The 27,781-nt window shown below is 41.0% G+C and overlaps 1 protein-coding gene across 1 annotated transcript; it reads left to right on the forward strand.

Moving 5' to 3' along the window:
* Positions 1-473: 473 nt before the first annotated feature.
* Positions 474-27,141, forward strand: LOC117501638 (replication protein A 32 kDa subunit-A-like). Its single transcript, XM_034160561.1, has 8 exons — positions 474-523; positions 622-723; positions 9,056-9,169; positions 9,248-9,316; positions 10,593-10,700; positions 13,718-13,840; positions 25,955-26,049; positions 27,060-27,141. The coding sequence occupies exons 1-8, from the start codon at positions 494-496 to the stop codon at positions 27,139-27,141; spliced, it is 723 nt and encodes a 240-aa protein (XP_034016452.1). The 5' UTR covers positions 474-493.
* The last annotated feature ends 640 nt before the right edge of the window (positions 27,142-27,781 follow it).

Genomic DNA, 27,781 nt, shown 5'->3' on the forward strand with positions numbered 1-27,781 from the left:
TGTTCTCACAGGATTCAGATCTGAATCAGCCTGATAGTCATATGTGAAAGTTACAACAGTCACAACGGAAATATAATAGTTTGTTTTTGTACTACTTAAAAGATTGAAACCACACTTTAGTAAAACAAACAAAAAAGGAGCCAAACAAAAACAACATCAAAATGTAAATTGTGGTCACTTGGGGGGGAAACGAACACAAACACAGCCTGGTTGTGGTGTCTGATTGGTCGTCTGCCAACAGGTAAATGTCGTAATTGAAGTCACCTGCTGTCACGTGACTGTGAGTGATTTTAGTTCCAGCCTGATGACGTGTCGGTTTGTGATGTTTGAACTGTCGGCGTTTGCTGCAGCTGGAATTAGTTTGTTGTCTGACGTCACGTGGTCAGTAATTAACCCCCGTGTGTCATAATGTTTCACACGTGGGCTGTTTTTTTTTATTTTTGAAGCCTTTTATTTATTTGTTTTGGCAGTTTGTACTCAGTTTCCTGGAGGCATGACGAGCACAAAAGGGATGATGATAAAGGTCGGTGTTCCTCTTCTGCTGCTGAAATGGTGGAAAAAACAAACAAACTCTTAGTGTAATTATGAAACAAAAAGCCTTTTGTCTCTGCTCTGTCCCAGATGGCAGGTCTGCAGATTTTGCCCTGCACGGTCTCTCAGCTCTTTTCCGCTCTGCAGTTCAGCAGTGACTCCTTTGGAATTGATGACTGTGAACTCAACCAGGTACGACGTGTGTGTGTGAGACTCACTGCACACACACACACACCTATTTTACTGCGGCCACACGTGGCCGAATGCCTTTTGAGTGTGACAACGACGGGACGCTGCAATCTCCCAGAAACGTTGACACATTTGTTATTGTTGTAGAAAGTTCAGCGTGGATCATCACATTAACAATTCTACAAGTCCAGAATAAACCTTCTCACAGTCTCGCTCTCTTCCGGGTCTGGCGCGTGAGGTCAAAGAGCAAGAGGTGTAAACTGCAGTCTCGAGGCATCCTGACTGACTGACTGACTGGCAGGGAGAATCATAGACACTTTGATCATTTTTCCTGTTAGTGTTGGTTCCTTCAAAGATTTTTGTGAAAATGTGGCACTGGTGTCCAAAAAAAACTGAAGCTTATGCTGCACATGAACTAAAAGTTCAGGTTTTGGCCAAATTGACCCACTGACCCAGACAGTGTCTGTAATTATATAACAGCTGAGTGGATCCTTGTCATTTGATTGGTGCTCTGTATGTCATGTAACATGGATTATTCATCCCATTTATATTGCATTTAGAGTGCAAATTTGGTTCCATATGTTTGTGTTTGGTACCATTGCACTCTGTACAGGTATGCCCCCCCCACACAGACACACAACAAATCCACTGCACTGTAAACCATCTGGAGGCTGTTAGCAGGATGTTGCAATGAAAAGCTGTTTTTTTGTAATACACGCGGCACAAGTGCTGTCCCGGTTGTGTGCGTGCACACACGGGATGATTTCATTGAGCTAATTGTTGGTGGTAGTTCTTGTAACACCACACACATACAAAATCCACCGCGCTGTAAAGTGTCTGGATGCATGAAGAACTGTTCAGATGAAAAGCTGATCTGATTTTTTTTTTTGGCTGGACTGAGGAACTAGTGTTTTTTTTTGAAGTGCAAAGTCAGTGCACAGCATCACCAGACTACACATCAAAATTTGGACTCCTATTTAAAGATTGTGTTGGACTTTAGCAGCAGTGGAACACCAAAATGTAAGTCCCATTTCTGTTTGTAAATTAATTAAATATCAAATGACAAGGATCAATTTTAGCAACAAATAATGTATTGACATTTTTTCAATAGAACAAATATTTCAAGAAATATTTATACCATCGAACTGAAACATTATTTTTCTAACATAGAATCAGCTGATCACAACAGAGCAAGGTGACAGATTACGCTGCCCATTTAAAAGAAGACTTCGGCAAATCATTCCCAGACCTGACATCTCAACTCGAGTCCGGCTGGCTGGATAAGAGCAGGATGACTCGCTGGCACTGCCACGCATTTAAAATGTGCACTATTGCACAATTCGCCTGGTCAACAGGACCCGCTGGATGCTGTTAGGTGCTGCGTTACAGAAAATAATGATTTCATAGCGGCTTTCATTTGCTCTGAGATTGGCTGATAAAACCATCTCTAATCGCTCCAGAAGCACAGAGGAATTTTCTACAGCAGCTTGTCTTGTGCGCTTCTTGTGGTGGAAAAAGTGTTTGGGATAATCTCAAAGGTAATTATTTAGAATATTTATATTATGTCTCAGTAAAACAGTTACATTTTCTCTCCTTCTTATAAGCATCTATAAAACTATGTTTATTATGGATTCAGACAGTTGTTTGACTGATGCTGTTACTGACCAACCGAGCGTCTATTCACGTTTTTACACCTCCCGACCTCTGAACCAACCTGGTCGCACATGCGTGTTCCCAGTGTGTGAAAAGGCTTATAGGGCGAATAAGGTTGTCAGATTTCTTTGGGCATGTCACCTGTGATCTGGATTGAGACCAGATGATGCCACAGACTATGTAACAATCATTTCTTTTGGCTGCTACTGTTATGTTTGAGGATCTGGTGTGAATCTCTGAGCTGATTTCACACAATGTTTGGATGACCTTCCTGATGCAACTCCAGATATGTTGGAAAAAAAAAGGTGCACAAGTGGACTTGAACTGGGGACATTCTTATCTGCTGAATTGATGATGGATTAGAAGCAGGTGTGGATGTTAGTGAGACACAGACATCCACTGACATACTAAAACAACAAAGTAAACTACTGTTGTAATTGTTTCGCACTGGTTATAGTCTAAAACTCAAATAACATGGCTGTACCTCCACAACACAGAGGAAAGGAGTTATGAATTTGGCAACAAAAAGAGGCAAATGGCTGAGTGAGTGATGCCTAGATGTGAGTGAGAGAAGCTTTTCTGCACATACCCCTGGCAAAAATTATGGAATCACCGGCCTCGGAGGATGTTCATTCAGTTGTTTAATTTTGTAGGAAAAAAGCAGATCACAGACATGACACAAAACTAAAGTCATTTCAAATGGCAACTTTCTGGCTTTAAGAAATCAGGAAAATAAATTGTGGCAGTCAGTAACGGTTACTTTTTTAGACCAAGCAGAGGGAAAAAAATATGGAATCACTCAATTCTGAGGAAAAAATTATGGAATCATGAAAAACAAAAGAACGCTCCAACACATCACTAGTATTTTGTTGCATCACCTCTGGCTTTTATAACACCTTGCAGTCTCTAAGGCATGGACTTAATGAGTGACAAACAGTACTCTTCATCAATCTGGCTCCAACTTTCTCTGATTGCTGTTGCCAGATCAGCTTTGCAGGTTGGAGCCTTGTCATGGACCATTTTCTTCAACTTCCACCAAAGATTTTCAATTGGATTAAGATCCGGACTATTTGCAGGCCATGACATTGACCCTATGTGTCTTTTTGCAAGGAATGTTTTCACAGTTTTTGCTCTATGGCAAGATGCATTATCATTTTGAAAAATGATTTCATCATCCTCAAACATCCTTTCAATTGATGGGATAAGAAAAGTGTCCAAAATATCAACGTAAACTTGTGCATTTATTGATGATGTAATGACAGCCATCTCCCCAGTGCCTTTACCTGACATGCAGCCCCATATCATCAATGACTGTGGACATGTTCTCTTCAGGCAGTCATCTTTATAAATCTCATTGGAACGGCACCAAACAAAAGTTCCAGCATCATCACCTTGCCCAATGCAGATTCGAGATTCATCACTGAATATGACTTTCATCCACAGTCGACGATTGTAACCTTGTTTTTTTTCTGTTTAGGTGTTAATGATGGCTTTCGTGATTAACCCTCTTTTAAGAGTTTGATAATCCTCTCCTTTGTTTCAATTGACATCTCTCGTGTTGGAGCCATGATTCATGTCAGTCCACTTGGGGCAACAGCTCTCCAAGGTGTGATCACTCCTTTTTAGATGCAGACTAACGAGCAGATCTGATTTGATCCAGGTGTTAGTTTTGGGGATGAAAATGTACAGGGTGATTACATAATTTATTCCTCAGAACTGAGTGATTCTATATTTTATTTTTCCCTCTGCTTGGTCTAAAAAAGTAACCGTTACTGACTGCCACAAATTTTTTTTTCTGATTTCTTATAGTGTTTCTTAAAGCCAGAAAGTTGCCATTTGAAATGACTTTAGTTTTGTGTCATGTCTGTGATCTGCTTTTTTTCTACAAAATTAAACTGAATGAACATCCTCCGAGGCCGATGATTCCATAATTTTTGCCAGGGGTTGTAGATTTACTAGATCTGAGCAACAAATGGCTATATTCTGAAACTGAAATGTCAGAGGTCCACACAACCCTGCAGAAATGATGTTGGGGTGAAACAGCATTCAGTGCAGAAATGTAATGCGGAAGCAAATTTGACACTTGCACGTCTTTTCAGGACACCTGAGTCAGTCACACTCACAGACGAGTGGAAACAGCAATCTCTGAGAGCTAGAGGACCCATGTTTATTATCACCATAGAAGTAGAAACTGGAATGCCAACTCAAGATCTCGTTCCACTAAGTTCTGTTTGTGAGCTTGCGACCCCGAGATTTCAGCCACTTGGCTACGAGAGTTGGGGTAATTTACTTCTGGTCATCTGCCAGCAGCAACACCAGATGCCGTTGTAAAGGACAGTTTCTGCATGTTTTCTTGCATTTTCTGCCATGGCTTCAGCAAGTTATCCTCTCAAAGTGTAGCTTGAATGAAGTTCTTGTGGATTTTACATCATATTCAGGACAAAATTTGCTAATATTACTGATAAGAGCATGCAGACTGTCAGCAACTGTGGTGCAAAGTCACGGTCAATAATCATTATTCATAAAACGTGTATAAAACACAAGTACACATCATTCCTCATTTAAAAAGGCATCATAGTAAAACTCATGAATAGAACCATATAAAACTCATAAATAGCACAGTAAAAGTCAAACATCAAAATAAAATCGTCAATCAATAAAAATCAAACACCATAAAATAATCATAGTATTCCTTTGAAGTAATAAACTTGGAGCATTTACCACATGAGGGAGGCTTTTCCACAAAGTTAGAACTAAATATCAAATATTTTCTTGAGTCATATCTGCATATTTGCACCTCAAAAATATGAGAGTGGCCTCCCAAATCTAAATTCTATTTTGGCAAAAAAATGGCCTGAAGGGAGGGGGGGGGAATATATATATATATATATATATATATATATATATATATATATATATATATATATATATATATATATATATATATATATATATATATATATATATATATATATATATATGCGAGGGAATTTTTGACAGTCCAACGGGAACATGCAGCCAATATTGGCTGACATCAATCTTGAAGATCCTGATATTGTTGCAGAAGAACCACATTCTTTTGCTGAACAACAAATCTCATTAAGAACAGTTCACATTTTATTTTCAGTCCTAAAATATTTTGATGTCACTGAGGTATCACGCAATCAATACGATAAAATATGCATCACTTATTTGTCCACACAAATCAAAGAAAATATGAGAGGTATCATGAAGGACCAGACACCTGCCTTCAGTTTCTATCAAGCTGCCAAAAGTGTGGAAAAATCACCAGCAAACCCAGTGGGTTTGTATGATATTACATGATTTAAATTTACATGAAATGTTTGTAGTTTCAGAACTGTGCACATTGCTAGAGTAGCATCTGAGTTCTTGCATCATGAAGATGTCCAGGATATCTGGGATCAACTGCAAGGCCTCACAGGCGGCATTCTACCAGATGGCGGCTGACAGGATGTTGCAGGTGACAGACCACCAGCTGACTTTTGGATGCCGAGTCAAGCAGTTCTCAGTCTGGCAACATGGACAGCCTTGTTCCCTCATATAAAATGGTATTTAGAGTAAAACAAAAATCAGTACTTACAGAACTGATTAAGTTAATTTTGTAAAATCAATGTTAAAAACAGAGGTGAATATATCAATGATACACAGATGACACAATAAAACAAACTACTGAACATGTAAAGATTGCAAGGACATATCAATAATAGTAAGTAGAGCTCCTTAGTGTTAGGTTTTAGCCTCACATGGACCACAATGAAAATGTTTGTTTTTTATTGTCATCGGTGTATTATTGATATATTCACCTTTGTGTTTATATTGATTTTACAAAATTAACTCAATCGGTCAACTGAATTGAATTTCACTCGGATACAACAGAACTCAAACAAAATAGTCAAACAAAAAAGACAGCAAAATAAACAATGTACACGGTGCCTAAAGGCGTAGGCAGAAGCAAAACTTATCAACGCCTACACCCCTCCATGAAGTCAAAGCAAACCAGGCATACAGTGGGGAAAATAAGTATTTGACCCCCTGTCAGTTTTGCAGGTTTTCCCACCTACAAAGAATGGAGAGGTCTGTAATTTTTATCGTAGGTACACTTCAACTGTGAGAGACAGAATCTAAAAAAAATCCAAAAAAATCACATTGTATGATTTTTAAACAATTAATTAGCATTTTATTGCATAAAATAAGTATTTGACCCCCTACCAACCAGTAAGAATTCTGGCTCTCACAGACCTGTTAATTTTTCTTTAAGAAGCCCTCTTATTCTGCACTCTTTACCTGTATTAATTGCACCTGTTTGAACTTGTTACCTGTATAAAAGACACCTGTTCACACACTCAGTCAATCACACTCCAACCTTTCCATCATAACCAAGACCAAAGAGCTTTCACAATATTTTCTACTAAGCTTTTTTGGTTAAATTTGCCTAAGAATTGTTTTCCTTTTATTATAGACTAGCTGGGGTACCCGGCGCTGCCCAGGTTAACCTGTTTTAGACACAAGCCAAATGCCAATCATTTTAATCAAAACAATTGCCCAACATTTGTTTTTGTAATGCTGATGTCTTATAAATATAATATTTAATGGGCTAAAGTTTGTCCAGCAGAACTATAAGAGGTGGACTCCCCAAACTACGTGGAAATACTTGGTTAAAAGACAAACACATTTGAAATCCTTCATGCAGACTTTGTTTTACAATCAAATTTATAACAAAATTACACAAATATTTACAGTTACTGTAGCTAACAGTAAATATCAATGAATCAAAATTGAGGTAGTGGTGTACTTCAGTTTTTACATTACAATTTTACAAACATAAAATTAATGTATTCAGACAGGAAGGCAAGCTGGGTTGTACAGGACAGTCAGGTACTTAACAGCTGAGAACATAAAGTAGCTGAAGAAAGGGATTAAATAAACAGAGATGGCCAACACATATACAGGGCTGGAAATTTGAATCTCCCTGGTCATACCCACAGCCGGCTATTTTGGGGGGTAATTTTCAGTTCAACTTAAAAAAAAAAAAAATGGTACTAGTTTGTTCCCCATGTCATGAGGATTCAGTATGTATGTATGTGTGTGTGTATATATATATATATATATATATATATATATATATATATATATATATATATATATATATATATAATTAGTTTTTAGGGCTACATATTATAGTTTGGGAGTTTATCACAGACAGACGTAGCCGTTTATGGTTATAGATTGTCATTGTGACCTGCAGAACTTTTCAAATAACTTTAGAAGCCAACATACTTTATGATGAGCAATGGCAGATATACATATGATATTACAAGTTGGATTTCAGTTTCACAACAGTACACCATTTCAGTTGGCCAAAATAAGTTATTCTTATTGCAAATGTCACATTATATTTATACTTTAGAGATGTCCATGAACAATTTGATATGTCATATGTATGGACTGAGTGACATTTGAGTGGATTATGATGTTACCAAAATAACGAATGGTATGAACATGGAGCGAAAACATGAATTTGACGGTAGTATTAAAAATGATACCCAAACGTACTGGTGCAAATGAGTTTACAGACTGCTACCTTCTAATTTGGCATTGTGGACATGCTCGGGGTTCAAAGAAAAATGTTTCGCTTTACTGTGTGTGTGTGGGGTGCTAAGGAGTATTTCAGTTTGGGTCTAAGAAAGATGAATTTTAAAATTTTTACATTGAGAACCCCGATTTATTTTTTTGTATTTGAAATGCCATGAACAAATTAAAATGCATGAAATACCAAGGGGCTGAACATGTGATTTCTTATTTTTAAAGAATTTGCAAAAATTTAAACTTTTCATCTTGTCATTATGAGGTGCTGCAAGTAGAATTTTGGGGGGAAAATAATGTACTTTATTTTGTTAAAAGGCTGTAACATACAAAATGTAGGAAAAGTGAAACGCTGTGAATACTTTCCAGAGGTACTGTAGATCGATTCTGGATGTAGAGTTTCTTTCCCATCTGGGAATTGACTTTAATTTATGTCACACCAAATCACAACAAAGCTGCCTCAAGGCTCTTCACATGATTAAGGTCTAACCTTACCAGCCCCTAGAGCAATCACACAGGCAACAGTGGTAAGAAAAATGTCCTCTGTTGGTACTGAGGAAGAAACTTCAAGCAGACCAGACTCCGATGGGTGACCTACTGCTTAGGCCATTCTAAGTTGCAAGGTTTTTTTTTTTTCTTTTTCAAAGCTGAAGAAATGGGAAACCAAACAAGAAATAAATGGGTGCAAATGTTGAGATGACCACACAAGCATTTACGTCACCAGGCGGGTCATCAGCACCCTGGCGTGCAGGGCCAGCGTTTAGTCATCATGCTATCTGTGGGTCTGTCATAAGCATGTATTCCTAACAGAGACTGCATTGTGCTGCATCAGCTTCATGGTATCTCGCGGTCAGTCCAGCATCCCGTGGTCCACAGTTGTGACCATAGTTGTGAACTTGCATGTAGCTGGACATGAACTTTGTCTACTTTGAAAAGCAGAGCCTGATGTTCACCAAGACCACTGCTGCTTGTGAAATCGTTGAGTTATTGTGCAGAAACTTTACAAACAAAAAAGCCCCTGACATGATTTTAACTGTCCCACTTCATGTTGTGTAACGGCAGCTTTTGTTTGATGCAGGTCTCTGTTGTGGGCATCATCAGAGGACTTGCTCCCTTTGTGACCTTCGTGCAGTATTCTGTGGATGACATGACCGGCCCCCCTCTGGCTGTGAAGCAGTGGGTCAGTGCTGAGGCCGTTGGCACAAACGCACTCGTGTCTCAAATTATAGCTGCACTGATTTGTTGACTGATCTTTTGATATGTTTGACAGGACTGTCCGCCGTCATTGGCATCTCCTGGAGATTATGTCAAAGTTACAGGAAGTCTGCGCAATATTAAGGCAAGTTTAAAAAACAAAAAAAAACAATATATATATATATATATATATATATATATATATATATATATATATATATATATATATATATATATATATATATATATATATATATATATATATATATATATATATATATATATATATATATATATATATATATATATATATAGGACTGTTAGAAAACTATCCAACCTTTTTATTTTTTTAAAACTATATGGATTTGAATCATGTGCGCTTGCATCAGCCAAGCTTGAAGCTTCTTGCGCATGCGTGAGTTTCCAAAGTGAAGGCTGTGTTGATCCGGCACGTCGTGTGACTACCAGAGAAATTGCAGAAGAGGTGGACATCAGCACTTTAGCGGCACATTCCACTGTCACAGGAGATTTTGTAATGAAAGACGTGCAGAGGAATTCGCGCGTCAGGATGGAGCCGCAATGGTGCACAACAAAAAGCACGTCCCTGTTGGAAACCATTCAGAAGATTCAGACGGCTTTCAGTGGCTTTTCAGTCGAGTGAGTATCCGAGAAATTGTGTAACAGCTAGGCATGTCACAACTTGTCCTATGAGACTTCCAACACGGACGTGCTTTTTGTTGTGCACCATTGCGGCTCCGTCCCAAAGCGCGAATTCCTCCGCACGTCTTTCATTACAAAATCTCCTGTAACAGTGAAATGTGCCGCAAAAGTGCTGATGTACACCTCTTCTGCAGTTTCTCTGGTAGTCAAACGACGTCCCGGATCAACACAGCCTTCACTTTGGAAATGATCTGGTCGTTTCAGCCTGTCAATGGCCGCTCGGAGTGCGGCGCGCCCTCCGCCACTGTGGGCCGTCTTTAATCCATTTGTAATGCTCCTTAATCTGTGTGACGCCCATAGTATCCTCACCGAAAGCCGTCTGAATCTTCCGAATAGTTTCCACCTGGCTGTCTCTCAGTTTCTGGAAAAATTTGATTCAGTGCTGCTCCAATCGCTCAGCCATTTCCCTGACAATGAAAATCCAACGAGGGGGGTGGACCAGTGCTCACTCAAAGCCTGCCCACAGGCAAATGACGCAACCGACAGGAGTGAAAAAACTCACACATGCGCACGAAGGTTCATGCTTGGCTGATGCAAGCACACGTGATTCAAATCCATATAGTTTTTGAAAAAATAAAAAGGTCTGATGGTTTTCTAACAGACCTTTTATATATATATATATATATATATATATATATATATATATATCTCATAATGGAAGGTGATCCACTTTGTAATGAAATACATGTTATGCCACATAGGGTCAAAGGTCACTGCTGGCATGCTATATTCGTTGTATTAAGGACCTGAATGAGATCACATCCCACATGTTGGAAGTGGTACAAGCCCACATGCAGCTGTTTGGAAAGGTACTGCTGTTATCTAAAGGTTTGAAGGCCACTAACAAGAAATTAAACTTCCATTTTCCATGCTTCAGTTCAACACTGAAAGCATTGTAATCTTCATTTTACCATACAGTGTTATGCCTTAATCTGTGTGTGTGTGTGTGTGTGGGGGGGGGTTTAAATGTGTGTTTTGTGGAAATTATCTGATTGGCCAAGAGGAGTTAAGGTGGTGTCACCAGAAACGGACTATTTGAGGTGATGTTAGGGTGTTTTTTTTTTTATATATAATAATAATAATAAACAGTAATTTGTGCACTGGGCACTTCAACTCCGGGTGGCACAGTGGCTTAGTGGTTAGCTAGTGCCTCACACCAAGAAGGTCGTGTGATCACTTCCCACCCTTTCTGTGTGGACTTTGCATGTTCTCTCCATGTCTGCGTGGATTTCGTCGTTTCCTCCCACAATCAAAAACATGCTTATTTAGGGTCTGCTCCTTTTTCTGCCCCTGACCAAGGCAGAGTCTCTATATCTGGAGTTGGACCCCGGGTGCCAGACTGGCTGCTCACTGTCCCTAGTGGTTGAATGGTGCCTAACTGTAATTAGGATGGTTAAATGCAGAGGACAAATTTCCTTGTCTTCCTATATGGCCTCACAAAGAAACGGGTTAAACTCCAAAAGCTACAAAATGTGGCAGCCAGGATAGTGTTTTAGCTAAAAAAAAAAAGTGAGAGAATAACACAGAAATTACATAACATGGCTCCAGAATATATTGAAAAACAGATGAAAAATAAAAGCAAAGATGAGAACACAAAGATCACATTGATACTGGAAAACCCAGAAATGAAGCTGAAAACGTATGGTGACAGATCCTTCACTAAGGCAGTACCAGTATGTCTCCTGAGATAAACAGTCATTATTTTAAAGAGGCATCAACTGGATGGTTGGGACAGTTCAGTGATGCTCTGTATGCAGAAAATGGGGCTGTACAGATGCGACGGCTTGCATTAGCTATCATGCTGTTTAAGGAATGTTTGAGTGCAATGGAAAGAATATTTCATGAGGTGAAAGATGGACTGTTGATCCTTTGAGGTCAAAGTTCCAAACAGTCCGACATGAACTTTAAATCGCAGTCCAGTCAAAAATTGTTCTGTCATTTTGCAAAAAGTTATAGTTCAAAAACAATCCAAAATTGTTCATTATAACTGTAAACTCCAAACCCAGTTGTGCCGTGATATCAAACACATCAGAAGCAAAAAATCTTGGCCATATCTTCCTGACTGATTAGACTTTTGTACTGAACATATCCCTTTCCTGCCTGCATTACTTTGTTTGCTTTGTGACTATGATGAAACTTACCAGCTTTGGTCATATCAACATCTCTCATGGTCTCAAAATGATGTAGTCTGTACCTGAGGCCGTGCACTGATCTCTTCATGTACAGACTACCGTCTGCTTTCCTCAGTCCAGCAAAAAATCACAACAGAAATTTGTAGAGCTCTTCACCTGACAGCACTTCTACTTCAGCTCAAGATGTCATGGCAAATACTGCAAATGCCTCCAGACAGCTTGCAATTTGGGTTCCATACGTTTTGTACCATTGCATGCAGTGACCACCACATGCACACACTAGCGGTGATGGCAGCTTAGCTCATTCTTCTAACGCAAAAGAACCAACAAATCAAATACAAGCTGTCTGGAGGCATTTGCAACATTCGCTGTTGTTAGATAATATCTGTGCTAATTCTTTGTTTTATGTTATCTACTAAGTATTTGTGGTGTTTGTTTGGAAGTTCTGAGAAATATGTTAAGTTTTACTCTATCATCTATCCAAGTTTCAGATACAGGGAGAGCTCCCCCTGTTGGTGAGAGCCAGTAACATTAGAAATATGAGACTAAACCACACCCATGTTAACACCCACAAGGTATAAAAAGTGTTTTATGACTCATTTTAGGGGCCTTTCACAAGATGGACTCTGTCTGTGAGGGTCCCAGGCCTGGTTTCTAACGTGACCTAGAATAAACTCAAAATGAGGAATACAATGGTTTGGTTTTTGGTAAGGGGCAGAATTTTACATAAAAAGAACAAGGTAGAAATAACACTGACGCAAGTAGAACTGCTGTCTAATGAAGAGCTCGACAAATTACACTGACGCAAGTAGAACTGCTGTCTAATGAAGAGCTCGACAAATTACACTGACGCAAGTAGAACTGCTGTCTAATGAAGAGCTCGACAAATTACACTGACGCAAGTAGAACTGCTGTCTAATGAAGAGCTCGACAAATTACACTGACGCAAGTAGAACTGCTGTCTAATGAAGAGCTCGACAAATTGTTGCTGGACTGAGAAAAGCAGACAAGAAGACAGTCACACAGCATCAGGTACGAACTACATCATCAGGATTGTTTTTGAACTGTCTGTTATTTGCAAGTGACAGAACAATTTTGGATTGGACTGTTGTTTAAAGTTTTGTTTTGGACTGTTTGGAATCTGACATCAGAGGAGCAGTGACGCACACCAAAATGCGAGTCCCTTTTCTCTTGTTTAGAAATGATCAAATGACAAGGATCTATTTTAAGCATTATATAAAACAAATTTGTCAGTGCTTGATTATTGCATGCACACAAATGCAAAATCTTGTGTTTTTACATTAAGGTGGTGGCGAAGTGCAATGGTGCAAAACGTAAGGAACCAAAACTGCACAGTAAATGGAACAAAATTGCAAATGGGACAAATGATCACTATCACGTGATGCACAAACCACCAATCAAATGACATGGATCTATTTAGGCGTTTATATAAAAGGAGTATATTTCACCTGGGGTCTGATCAGACCCTGGAAGAACAGTTTCAACTTTAAAGCCATTTCATGTTGTGTGCAGGATTTTGTTCTCTCTGTATATCTATCTATCTTTGGTAGAAGAATGGACAGAGTGTCCAGGGTCCAGTCAGACCCCACATGGTAGGATGAGGATTGAAGCTATAAAGACTGCCACAGCAGTGTGATGATCCAAAATCCTCTGTCCTGTTTTTGTTAATCCAGAGTGACATGAATATGAACACTGTTACTGCGTCTGGGATGGGGAGACACCAGAGTCGGAAGAGAGATGTCAGTGGATGTTCTGTGGCTCGATTGCCATATAATTTGTCAACGATCCAGGATCAGGTGTGTGTCTGCAGTGTTGAAACATAATTTTGACTTTAAATGTGTTGCATTTATTTAGCTTTTACACATCCTCTTTATAATGACGCCTCACGTTCACACTGCTCATGATGTCCCAGTTTAAGGCAGATGATCTGTGGGCCAGACCCACCAAGTTTGGTTCATAGCCATCGTTTGTCTGTTGTTGGGGTGGGGGGGCTTACCAAAGGTTTCTGAAAACTATACATCTCTAGAGTTCATTTCAGCATGATGGCAATCAATATCATGTAGCTTCTTGATTTTACAACCTTTCAAAATAACCCCTTGTCGTTCATATTTCTTCAGCTCAGTCATTTTCTTGACAAACTGTGTCTCTGCACTCAGTCATTACTTCCAGTTGTGAAAAGTTAAAACCCGGGTTGCTCTTTTTGCTGTTAGAAAAAGTAAATCTTTAACTTTCAGTAGCACATGTAAAATTATGGGTTTATAATAAACAAAACTATGAATCTGTAAGTCACCACTTCCACAGGTCAATCTATCTGACCTTCTGTTTAAATGTAGTGGCTCTCTTCTTGTAGAAGTGATTATTGGGTGGTATTGATTCTACAACAGAAGTCCGTTTTAATTTTTTTTTTGTTTTTTATCTGTATGTGGGCTTTAGTTTCTTTACACAGCCTAGTCTTCAGTATCAGTCACTCTCCCTCTTTCTTTAGGGACCCTTCACACAGTGCAAATTTGGTCGATTTGTGCAAAAAGTGCGCATGAAGCAGGAATCGTATGCAAAACCTCGTACACCTGTTGCTACAACTATTTGCGCACACCAGCGGCTGAAAGACAGTGTGCACTGTGTGAGCTCATCAAACCCTGTCGCCACAGGTGTCGGCCAAATTCCAGGTGACACACGAACATCTAACACCGCTCACATGGCACCTACAAAATGTGTGGCCATTCATGCTATCATCACAAAAACAGTCAGCAGACGATCACTGTTGAAGTGGATGTGAAATTTGGCTGACAGGAGCAGCTGTGGATCTGGACGTCACAGCTGAGGACATCAGAACGTCGTGGCTGACCTGCGGCGCGCCGTCCATAAGACATGCATGTCGGGCAGCACACGCACGTGGGCCACCTGAACACGCGGACAGCGCATTGCTTCTCATTTGTCATTTGACACATCTGTGACCATGGGTCATCTACAGAGGAACAGATGTATCATACGAGGTCTGTGAGAAAAGTAACGGACCTTTTTATTTTTTTTCAAAAACTATATGGATTTGATATGTTTTTATGTCAGCCAAGCTTGAACCTTTGTGCGCATGCGTGAGTTTTTTCACGCCTGTTGGTTGCGTCATTCGCCTGTGAGCACGCCTTGTGGGAGGAGTGGTCCAGCCCCCTCGTCGGATTTTCATTGTCAGGAAATGGCAGAATGATTTGGGCTTTTTTTCCCATCAGAATTTTTTCAGAAACTGTTAGACAAGCAGCTGGAAATCATTCAAAAAAATATATCTGGCCTTCGGTGAAAATTTTACGGGCTTCACAGAGAATGACTGTTAATACAGCTTTAAGGACGCCCCACAATGGCACACAGCGCCCCATGCTCCGAGCCGCCATCGAGAGGCAGAAAACATCACATCACTTCTAAACGGATGGCTGTGTGGAACCGGGACCATCGTGTGCAATTTCTCTGGTTATCACAAGAGCTGGACATCAGCCATTTTCCGGCAGATTTCACTTTTAACGAGATTTTGTCATGGAAAGCCGCGCAGAGGCTTTGCGCATCACGACCGATTCGCTGATCGAGCGAGACAAAGAAACACCTCCGTTTCGGGGTGCCAGGGGACAAGTTGGGACATGCCTATCTCGGCTTTCAATGCTTACCAGCGCAGTGAGTATAAGAGAAATTGTGGAGAGCTTTGCCTCTACTGGTGGTTGGCTCTCACTGCGATATTGTATCACTTCCTGTTCCGGAGCACAGCGGTGTTTTTCTGTATCTGTTAGCTGTTTAATCTGCGCAGTTAGATTGATCTAGTTATCTAGATTACGATTTGTTTCCCAGTGTAATCTTTACGTGCCTTAACTAAAGCACTCCTTCTGCTGAATCACCTCTAAATTATTTACACATTATTCACTTTGCGTGTTTTTAGGAATCCGCTAGCTTAGCGTAGCTACTAGCTCTTAGCCGATTTAGCATGGCGGATTCTCCTGTCTCTCCCGCACTTTTCTGCTCTGGGTGTGAAATGTTTAGTTATTCCTCGGCCTCCTTTAGCAGTAATGGTACTTGTAATAAGTGTAGCTTATTCGTAGCTTTGGAGGCCAGGCTGGGCGAATTGGAGACTCGGCTCCGCACCGTGGAAAATTCTACAGCTAGCCAGGCCCCTGTAGTCGGTGCGGACCAAGGTAGCTTAGCCGCCGTTAGCTACCCCCTGGCAGATCCCGAGCAGCCGGGAAAGCAGGCTGACTGGGTGACTGTGAGGAGGAAGCGTAGCCCTAAACAGAAGCCCCGTGTACACCGCCAACCCGTTCACATCTCTAACCGTTTTTCCCCACTCGACGACACACCCGCCGAGGATCAAACTCTGGTTATTGGCGACTCTGTTTTGCGAAATGTGAAGTTAGCGACACCAGCAACCATAGTCAATTGTCTTCCGGGGGCCAGAGCAGGCGACATTGAAGGAAATTTGAAACTGCTGGCTAAGGCTAAGCGTAAATTTGGTAAGATTGTAATTCACGTCGGCAGTAATGACACCCGGTTACGCCAATCGGAGGTCACTAAAATTAACATTAAATCGGTGTGTAACTTTGCAAAAACAATGTCGGACTCTGTAGTTTTCTCTGGGCCCCTCCCCAGTTGGACCGGGAGTGACATGTTTAGCCGCATGTTCTCCTTGAATTGCTGGCTGTCTGAGTGGTGTCCAAAAAATGAGGTGGGCTTCATAGATAATTGGCAAAGCTTCTGGGGAAAACCTGGTCTTGTTAGGAGAGATGGCATCCATCCCACTTTGGATGGAAGCGGCTCTCATTTCTAGAAATCTGGCCAATTTTCTTAAATCCTCCAAACCGTGACTGTCCAGGGTTGGGACCAGGAAGCAGAGTTGTAGTCTTACACACCTCTCTGCAGCTTCTCTCCCCCTGCCATCCCCTCATTACCCCATCCCCGTAGAGACGGTGCCTGCTCCCAGACTACCAATAACCAGCAAAAATCTATTTAAGCATAAAAATTAAAAAAGAAAAAATAATATAGCACCTTCAACTGCACCACAGACTAAAACAGTTAAATGTGGTCTATTAAACATTAGGTCTCTCTCTTCTAAGTCCCTGTTGGAAAAATGATATAATAATTGATCAACATATTGATTTATTCTGCCTTACAGAAACCTGGTTACAGCAGGATGAATATGTTAGTTTAAATGAGTCAACACCCCCGAGTCACACTAACTGTCAGAATGCTCGTAGCACGGGCCGGGGCGGTGGATTAGCAGCAATCTTCCATTCCAGCTTATTAATTAATCAAAAACCCAGACAGAGCTTTAATTCATTTGAAAGCTTGACTCTTAGTCTTGTCCATCCAAATTGGAAGTCCCAAAAACCAGTTTTATTTGTTATTATCTATCGTCCACCTGGTCGTTACTGTGAGTTTCTCTGTGAATTTTCAGACCTTTGTCTGACTTAGTGCTTAGCTCAGATAAGATAATTATAGTGGGCGATTTTAACATCCACACAGATGCTGAGAATGACAGCCTCAACACTGCATTTAATCTATTATTAGACTCTATTGGCTTTGCTCAAAAAGTAAATGAGTCCACCCACCACTTTAATAGCCTGGAAAAAGTCTGTTGCTCTATAAAAAGCCCTCCGTAAAGCTAGGACATCTTTCTACTCATCACTAATTGAAGAAAATAAGAACAACCCCAGGTTTCTTTTCAGCTCTGTAGCCAGGCTGACAGAGTCAGAGCTCTATTGAGCTGAGTATTCCATTAACTTTAACTAGTAATGACTTCATGACTTTCTTTGCTAACAAAATTTTAACTATTAGAGAAAAAAATTACTCATAACCATCCCAAAGACGTATCGTTATCTTTGGCTGCTTTCAGTGATGCCTGGTATTTGGTTAGACTTTCTCTCCGATTGTTCTGTCTGAGTTAATTTCATTAGTTACTTCATCCAAACCATCAACATGTTTATTAGACCCCATTCCTACCAGGCTGCTCAAGGAAGCCCTACCATTATTTAATGCTTCGATCTTAAATATGATCAATCTATCTTTGTAGTTGGCTATGTACACAGGCTTTTAAGGTGGCAGTAATTAAACCATTACTTAAAAAGCCATCACTTGACCCAGCTATCTTAGCTAACTATAGGCCAATCTCCAACCTTCCTTTTCTCTCAAAAATTCTTGAAAGGGTAGTTGTAAAACAGCTAACTGATCTGCAGAGGAATGGTCTATTTGAAGAGTTTCAGTCAGGTTTTAGAATTCATCATAGTACAGTAACGGCATTAGTGAAGGTTACAAATGATCTTCTTATGGCCTCGGACAGTGGACTCATCTCTGTGCTTGTTCTGTTAGACCTCAGTGCTGCTTTTGATACTGTTGACCATAAAATTTTATTACAGAGATTAGAGCATGCCATAGGTATTAAAGGCACTGCGCTGCGGTGGTTTGAATCATATTTGTCTAATAGATTACAATTTGTTCATGTAAATGGGGAATCTTCTTCACAGACTAAAGTTAATTATGGAGTTCTCTCCCTCAGCCCCAACCAGTCCCAGCAGAAGACTGCCCCTCCCTGAGCCTGGTTCTGCTGGAGGTTTCTTCCTGTTAAAAGGGAGTTTTTCCTTCCCACTGTAGCCAAGTGCTTGCTCACAGGGGGTCGTTTTGACCGTTGGGGTTTTACATAATTATTGTATGGCCTTGCCTTACAATATAAAGCGCCTTGGGGCAACTGTTTGTTGTGATTTGGCGCTATATAAAAAAAATTGATTGATTGATTGATTGTGATAACCAGCGAAATTGCACACGATGGTCCCGGCTCCACACAGCCATCCGTTTAGAAATGATGTGGTGGTTTCTGCCTCTCGATGGTGGCTCAGAGCGCGGCGTGCCATACGCCATTGTGGGGCGTCCTTAAAGCTGTAGTAACACTCCTTATTCTCTGTGAAGCCCGTAAAATTTTCACCGAAAGCCAGATAAATTTTTCGAATGGTTTCCAGCTGCTTCTCTGAAAAAACTCTGATTGGGGAAAAAAAAAAAAGCCCAAATCATTCCGCCACTTACTCGCAATGAAACGACCAATGGGGTGGACCACTCCTCCCACAAGGCGTGCTCAGAGGCGAATGCCGCAACCGACAGGCGTGGAAAAACCTACGCATGCGCACGAAGGTTCAAGCTTGGCTGATGTAAAAACATATGAATCAAATCCATATACCGTATTTTCCGGACTATAAGTCGCACTTTTTTACATGTTTTGGCCGGGGGTGCGACCTATACTCCGGTGCGACTTATAAATGAAAAATATACCGGTAGGATCTCAATTAATTTACTGTAACAAAACAATTTTACGTGACAGAGTCGATCTATGTTTTAAAATGGCCACCAGAAAAGGAAATGCAATGCATCATGGACACTGTAGTATGGCGGCCGTCCTATAAGTCACGCTGGTCGCAATAACCAATCAGAGAACAGAACGTTGGACGCGTATTCCTCACTTCACCCACAGCGTGTGAAGCTGACGAACACGGTGCTTGCTGTTATTCCGGCATGGCGAACACAACAGCTTCAACCCTTGGATGTCAGTGTGAGCAGAGTGTTTAAGTTGACGCTGAGAGCTGCGTGGGAGCATTGGGTGAGCGACGGCGGAGGATTAGTGTGTGCACTTGGAAGGAGCTGGCGTCGAAGATTGTGAATAGCGTTTGAAGCAGACGAACATGGTGTTTATTCCAGGACGGCTAACAAAACAGCTTCAACCCTTGGATATCAGTGTGAGCAGAGTTGACGCTGAGAGCTGCATGGGAGCACTGAGCGACGGCGGAGGATTAGCGTCTGCACTTGGAAGGAGCTGGATCGACAACGCTGGGTGGTCATGAGCTGCGCAGGTAGGTGCTGCATGGTTCGGCTCGCAATGTGGTCCGCAAAATACAAACATATCTGTAGGTAAAATGCAGCTCAAGAGAGGGCACTCGAGGCTTGTGTGACTGTTCCTGCGACTTCTGACTACCATAGAAAAATAAAAATTTCAACGTTACTGATAACTTAACAAGACAACGGAGAAGGCCCGAAAAAATGCCACCAAAAAGAAAATCATACTCAGCAGATTGTAAGTTACGACTGGTGAAATATGCATCTGAAAACAGTAGCCGTCACAATATTATCATCTGAACTTTTCATGTTAAGTTAACATACCTGTATGTCCATGGGACTTATAGTCCAGTGCAACTTATTTATGGTTTATTTTTCTTTATAATGATAAAGTGGCTGGTGCGACTTATACTCCGGTGCGACTTATTTATGGTTTATTTTTCTTTATAATGGATAAAGTGGCTGGTGCGACTTATACTCCGGTGCGACTTATAGTCCGGAAAATACGGTAGTTTTTGAAAAAATTAAAAGGTACGATACTTTTCTCACAGACCCCGTATTTGTATTGCTTGCTTGATAAGAGGGATTCAGTAAAATGCAGTATTTTATATGGTGCGTTTTTAAAAATTTATTTATTTTTTTTTATAAATACGTCCATCTCCTTCCTGATTGTAGGCCGTTTCCCGTACCTTTCACAGGACAGTGATGGTTGCTCAGTGGTAAGGTTTCTGGCTGGCAGGCAGAGCTTTTGGAAAGTGCAGGGTCAGTTCCTGTGGATGGCATGTAATTTTTAATTTCACAGCAGCTGCACATAACCACATCGTGTAGCTGCTGGCACTGTGTTCCTGCATGCACGAACCATTGCAGCGGCATCGTGCACGCCTGCCTGTTGGCGCGATGTTTGTGTGGTTCGCTCATACGAGCTGTTACGACGTGAGTCGTCCTGAGTTGTACATAATCGCACTGTGTGAAGGGGCCCTTACATTGTCCATCCACATCTACATTTTCCTTCTGTCATCCTTTGTACTTCCATGCTCATCAATCTTTTGTTGATTTATATTTTTATCTGTCCTCACCACTTGAAGCTGCTTCACTGGCCATTTCCTGCTTGTTGTATTTCTGATTCCCCTGCACCCCTTATTTTATTGATGGTAATTCCACATATCTACCTGCACATCTTTGTTTATATTTTATTAGTAAATGGAGCGGTCCGTGGCCTGAACTCTAAAGTCTGGGTCTTTTAGTGAAGCTTACAGTGGGGCCAAAAAGTATTTAGTCAGCCCCTGATTGTGCAAGTTCTCCTACTTAGAAAGATGAGAGAGGTCTGTAATTTTCATCATAGGTACACTTTAGCTGTGAGAGACAAAATGAGGGGAAAAAAATCCAGAAAATCACATTGTAGGATTTTTAAAGAATTTATTTGTAAATTATGGTGGAAAATATTATTATAACAAAAGTTAAACTCAGTACTTTATAACATAATCTTCGTTGGCAACGTTTCCTGTAAGTCTTCACTAGGTTTGCACACACTGTAGCTGGTATTTTGGCCCATTCCTCCATGCAGATCTCCTCTAGAACAGTGATGTTTTGGGGCTGTCACTGAGCAACACGGACTTTCAACTCCCTCAACAAATTTTCTATGGGCTTGAGGTCTGGAGACCTGCTTGGCCACTCCAGGACTTTGAAATGCTTTTTACGGAGCCACTCCTTCATTGCCCGAGTGGTGTCTTTGGGATCATTGTCATGCTGGAAGACCCAGCCACGTGGCATCTTCAATGCTCTCACTGATGGAAGGAGGTTTTGGCTTAAAATCTCATGATACATGGCCCCGTTTGTTTTTCCCTTAACACGGATCAGTCATCCTGTCCCATTTGCACAAAACAGCCCCAAAGCATGATGTTTCCACCCCCATGCTTCCTCCAAACACGAGTTGAGTTTTTACCAAAATGTTCTATTTTGGTTTCATCTGACCACATGATATTCTCCCAGTCTTCTTCTGGATCATCCATATGCTCTCTGGCAAACTTCAGATGGGCCTGGACATGTACTGGCTTAAGCAGGGGGACACACCTGGCACTGCAGGATTTGAGTCCCTCTCTGCGTAGTGTGTAGCCTTTGTTACTTTGGTCCCAGGTCTCTGCAGGTCATTCATCAGGTCCCTCCGTGTAGTTCTGGGATTTTTGTTCACCGTTCTCTTGATCATTTTGACCCCACGGAATGACATCTTGCGTGGAGCCCCAGATTGAGGGAGATTATCAATGGTCTTGTATGTCTTCCATTTTCTTACAATTGCTCCCACAGTTGATTTATTCACACCAACCTGCTTGACTATTGTAAATTCACTCTTCCCAGCCTGGTGCATATCTACAGTTTTCTTCCTGGTGTCCTTCAACAGCTCTTTGGTCTTGGCCCTGGTTGAGTTTGGAGTCTATTTGAGGCTGTGGATAGGTGTATTTTATACAGATAACGAGTTCCAACAGGTGCCAGTAATACAGGTGGAGGATAGAAGAGCTTCTTGAAGAAGTTACAGGTCTGAGAGCCAGAAATCTTGCTTGTTTGTGGGTGATCAGTTATTTTCCACCATAATTTACAAATAAATTCTTTAAAAATCCTACAATGTGATTTCCTGGATCTTTTTTTTTCTTATTTTGTCTGCCATAGTTGAAGTGATGAAAATTACAGACCTCTCATCTTTCTAAGTAAAACTTGCACAATCAGGTGCTGACTAAATACTTTTTTGCCCCACTGTAGGTCTAGTGGCCGGCGATCACATTTATTTTTTCTTGTTGCTTAATGCTGACAAATTATACTGTATTTGTCTTTCTGATTCCTGATTCCGTTGTGTGTGTGTGTGTGTGTGTGTTTTTTTGTTTCGTTTTTTTTTTTTTTTTCTCTCTGTTTGAGGTGTGGCTCCATCCACAGATGGGAGTGGTGTCTACTTCTGCAACCCTCCTGTGCTGTGCGCCGGCGAAATTTCCTGTATACAACCCCTGGCAAAAATTATGGAATCACCGGCCTCGGATGTTCATTCAGTTGTTTAATTTTGTAGAAAAAAGCAGATCACAGACATGACACAAAACTAAAGTCATTTCAAATGGCAACTTTCTGGCTTTAAGAAACACTATAAGAAATCAGGAAAAATAATTGTGGCAGTCAGTAACGGTTACTTTTTTACACCAAGCAGAGGGAAAAAATATGGACTCACTCAATTCTGAGGAATAAATTATGGAATCACCCTGTAAATTTTCATCCCCAAAACTAACACCTGCATCAAATCAGATCTGCTCATTAGTCTGCATCTAAAAAGGAGTGATCACACCTTGGAGAGCTGTTGCACCAAGTGGACTGACATGAATCATGGCTCCAACACGAGAGATGTCAATTGAAACAAAGGAGAGGATTATCAAACTCTTAAAAGAGGGTAAATCATCACGCAATGTTGCAAAAGATGTTGGTTGTTCACAGTCAGCTGTGTCTAAACTCTGGACCAAATACAAACATGGGAAGGTTGTTAAAGGCAAACATACTGGTAGACCAAGGAACACATCAAAGCGTCAAGACAAACGTAAAGCAATATGTCTCAAAAATCGAAAATGCACAACCAAACAAATGAGGAACAAATGGGAGGAAACTGGAGTCAACGTCTGTGACCGAACTGTAAGAAACCGCCTAAAGGAAATGGGATTTACATACAGAAAAGCTAAGCGAAAGCCATCATTAACACCTACACAGAAAAAACAAGGTTACAATGGGCTAAGGAAAAGCAATCGTGGACTGTGGATGACTGGATGAACGTCATATTCAGTGATGAATCTCGAATCTGCATTGGGCAAGGTGATGATGCTGGAACTTTTGTTTGGTGCCGTTCCAATGAGATTTATAAAGATGACTGCCTGAAGAGAACATGTAAATTTCCACAGTCATTGATGATATGGGGCTGCATGTCAGGTAAAGGCACTGGGGAGATGGCTGTTATTACATCATCAATAAATGCACAAGTTTACGTTGATATTTTGGACACTTTTCTTATCCCATCAATTGAAAGGATGTTTGGGGATGATGAAATCATTTTTCAAGATGATAATGCATCTTGCCATAGAGCAAAAACTGTGAAAACATTCCTTGCAAAAAGACACATAGGGTCAATGTCATGGCCTGCAAATAGTCCGGATCTTAATCCAAGAGTTTCACTCATTAAGTCCATGCCTCAGAGACTGCAAGCTGTTATAAAAGCCAGAGGTGGTGCAACAAAATACTAGTGATGTCTTGGAGCGTTCTTTTGTTCTTCATGATTCCATAATTTTTTTTCCTCAGAATTGAGTGATTCCATAATTTTTTCCCTCTGCTTGGTCTAAAAAAAGTAACTGTTACTGACTGCCACAATGTGTTTTTCTTGATTTCTTGTAGTGTTTCTTAAAGCCAGAAAGTTGCCATTTGAAATGACTTTAGTTTTGTGTCATGTCTGTGATCTGCTTTTTTTCCCTACAAAATTAAACAATGAATGAACATCCTCAGAGGCCAGTGATTCCATAATTTTTGCCAGGGGTTGTAGAAGAAATGCTGTTGGTGCACAGGACAGGAGGGTCACCAACACAAATACAACTCCCATCTCTGGATGGAGCTGCACCTGGGGGGTTTTCATGTTCTTGGACAAATGGTGAGATTGTAAACCTTTCTTCACTCGATGCCAAATTGTTAATCCTGGATTTCTTATTCCTGCCTACTTTCTTCATCTCTGACTATCCCAGCTCTTTTTCACCAACCTCTTTCTCCTTATGCTTTCCTGGGCATCTTTTTTCCACCACCAGGTCTCCTTGTCTCACTTCTGCTGTCCAGATGTCACACCCAGTACCTTTGTAGCTCTCTTCCTCATCACATCTGCAGTACTTTTCCAGTTGTCCAAAATTGCTTCCCCTCCATCCAGTGCCTCTCTCACCTGCTCACTGAATTTCACACATCAGTCTTCCTCCTTCAGCTTCCACCATCTGATCCTTTTGAGCTCTGACTCTCTTCCTCTTCTTAACCTACAAACCAGATGCTGTTTAACTACACTCTCTTGCCACCACCTTAAATCTTAAATTTCTTTTAGTTTGCATCTCCACCTCATAATGTAGTCCACCTGTGTGCACCTTCCTCCACGCGTATGTCACCCTCTGCTCTTTCCTTTCCCTAAAGTAGGTATTCACCACAGCCATTTCCATCCTTTTGCAAAATAAACTACCATCTGTCTTTGCATATTCCTGTCCTTGATGCTATATCTACCCATTACTAATGCATCACCTCTGTTCTCTTGGCCATCATGCCCATTGAGGTCCGCTCCAGACTCTCACTATTCCCTCATCTAACTCACTCCAGGAATTTTCTTTCTCCTTTGTCACGCAACCTACCTGTTGGGCATATGCACTGATATTCATCATCACCTCTTCAGTTTTCAACTTCACAATCATCACCCTGTCAGACACTCTTAACCTCCAACACACTCGTAACATACTCTTCCTTTAAAATGACCCCAACACCATTTATGTTCCTATTCAAAACAAATATGGATCAATTTATTTACTTATTTTAAATGGACTATTTTGCAAATAGTGAGTCAAAGGCGCAGTCTCTTTCAGATGTCTTTGTATGCGCCTCCATGCCAGACAAATTGTGAAAAACTCCTTTCACACAAATGCTTGAACTTTTGTGATTTCAAATCTCTGTTGTGAACTCATTGTATTTGTGGTGCACCTGTGGGTTTTATATTTTTAAGTTAAGCCTTCTGTTGCACTGCTACCAAATTAAGACACAAATGTTTGGGTGAATTTTGTGTGTGTCAGCTGTGCTGTGAGTGGGTTCACCAAGTTAGTCACACTGACACATTGCTTTAATTTGTACTATTCCTCACTTGCTTGACTTAAAGGTAGACAATTTTTGTTTGGTCATAAATGTGTTCTGCAGACACATGGGCATGAAATGGTTTCATTTTTGTCTACTCAAAAGTGAAAAAACTAAAATGAAGCAAACATGAATTATGCATTGATAGTGTCAGGATGTTATGTTAATATACTTTTCTTCCATGTTAGGTTTTACATACAGTAAGGAGGCTTTCTGCCCATGAAGGGATCTGTTTCAGTGACCTGAGGGAACAGCTCAATTATATCAGTCTGGATGACATTAGGTATGGCACTTCATTCCTCTCCTCAGCAGTTGTAGTGTTCCTTTCAAGAAGTTTAAAAAGTACATGTACTAGATGTTTTTCAGCCAATACCTCATTGAGTTATGGGTTTTAAAGGTTGTGGCAATGAATTATTTAAAATGACTGACACCACCGGGACATAAATGGCTCATTGGGGACACAGTCATCTAATATTTTCACATATCGAGCCTTGATGTGCTATGTTGAAACATTCCGCAACAAGGGTTGGTGAATGTGACCAGTATTTGAGGGGAACCTGTTATGGCCCCTTCACATGTATCACAAATGAAGTCGAATGGTGCACGAAGGAGGATTCGAATGGCACTCGTGAAACATCAGAGCCACATCCATTTGGGCACATGCACTTTACGTGCATGTCGCTCATGCTGGAAACCCATTCGAACAGCGGGCAAGATGAGGTCGCACTGCCATGCTTGCAACATTCACACAGCATGGTCAGACATATCGTGCCACGTCAAAGCCTGGCCGAATGGTGCGATCGAAGCAGCTGAATGGCGTGCACGTGCCCATTCCACCCACTCTTGGCTGGAGTCCAGGTGCCACCCGCGAACATCCAACACCACTCGTGGATCACTTAGAAAAGGTGCGACCATTTGTGCAGCCACCACAAAAGTGGACCGCTGGCTGTGCGAATGGCCACGCATTTTCGGAGTGCCACGTGAGTGTGCTGTCCCCCCCCCACACACACACCACGAGCCTACAATGTGACTGAGGTGGCGAAGGCTCGAACGGTGGCTGCAGTGCCATTGCTGTCAGCGCAGCATGTACATCTGGACAGCTGTCATGTCCATGATGGAACAGCTGTGGAACACCCATCATGACACATCCAGTTCCTCCTGCTGGAGGTGGAATCACCGGCCAGCAGTATTCCCACTCCACCACAACAGAGATAGAAATAAAAACTCAGCCGCTCCGGCTGCGTGTGTGAAGGGGTCCTTAAAGTCTTAAACTTGTGACCTGTCCGTTCACAGAAAGTCCTTGGAGTTCCTGCTGAATGAGGGACATGTCTTCTATACTACTGATGAGCATCACTTTAAGGCAGCAGAAAATTAGGAAACTGCCATTTATTTTCCAGTAAGGTGCTGATCAGGAATGAATACTCAGTCAGCATTGTGAGGTGGCCTGTATTATTTGGATGATGGCTCTCATTCACTGACATAAGAATTTACCCGGTACAAGTGTTTTTTTTTTTTTTTTTTTGGGGGGGCCACTGCTTCAGATGGGTGTGATGATGTTGGCTGACACCATCCAAACCATGTCATGATTATATAAAGATTGCATTGTAAAAAATCAAACATCTTTCTCATTGAGTTTGTCAGATTGATGTTATTGGTCTTGTCTTGTTACATAAAAAAAAAAACTTTATTAGGGCCATGTGTATACAATACCCCCCCCCCCCCCCCAAAAAAAAAGATTTTAGTATGATTTTCAAACATTTCACGTTATCCTATTTCACTTTGCATGCTACTTTTGGAAGAAAGGAAAAGGAATCTGGTTGAATCTAATAAGTGGAACACATGTTGGATTTGCCCTTCATGCAGTAAATGGCACAAGTAGCTTGCATTTACTTCAAGGGTACCTATACTATAATACAACCCAATTCCAGTGATGTTGGGACGTTGTGTAAAATGCAAATAAAAACAGAATACAATGATTTGCAAATCCTCTTCAACCTATATTCAGTTGAATACAC

The sequence above is a fragment of the Thalassophryne amazonica genome, chromosome 20 (genome assembly GCF_902500255.1).
Source record: "Thalassophryne amazonica chromosome 20, fThaAma1.1, whole genome shotgun sequence".
Classification (NCBI taxonomy): Eukaryota; Metazoa; Chordata; class Actinopteri; order Batrachoidiformes; family Batrachoididae; genus Thalassophryne; species Thalassophryne amazonica.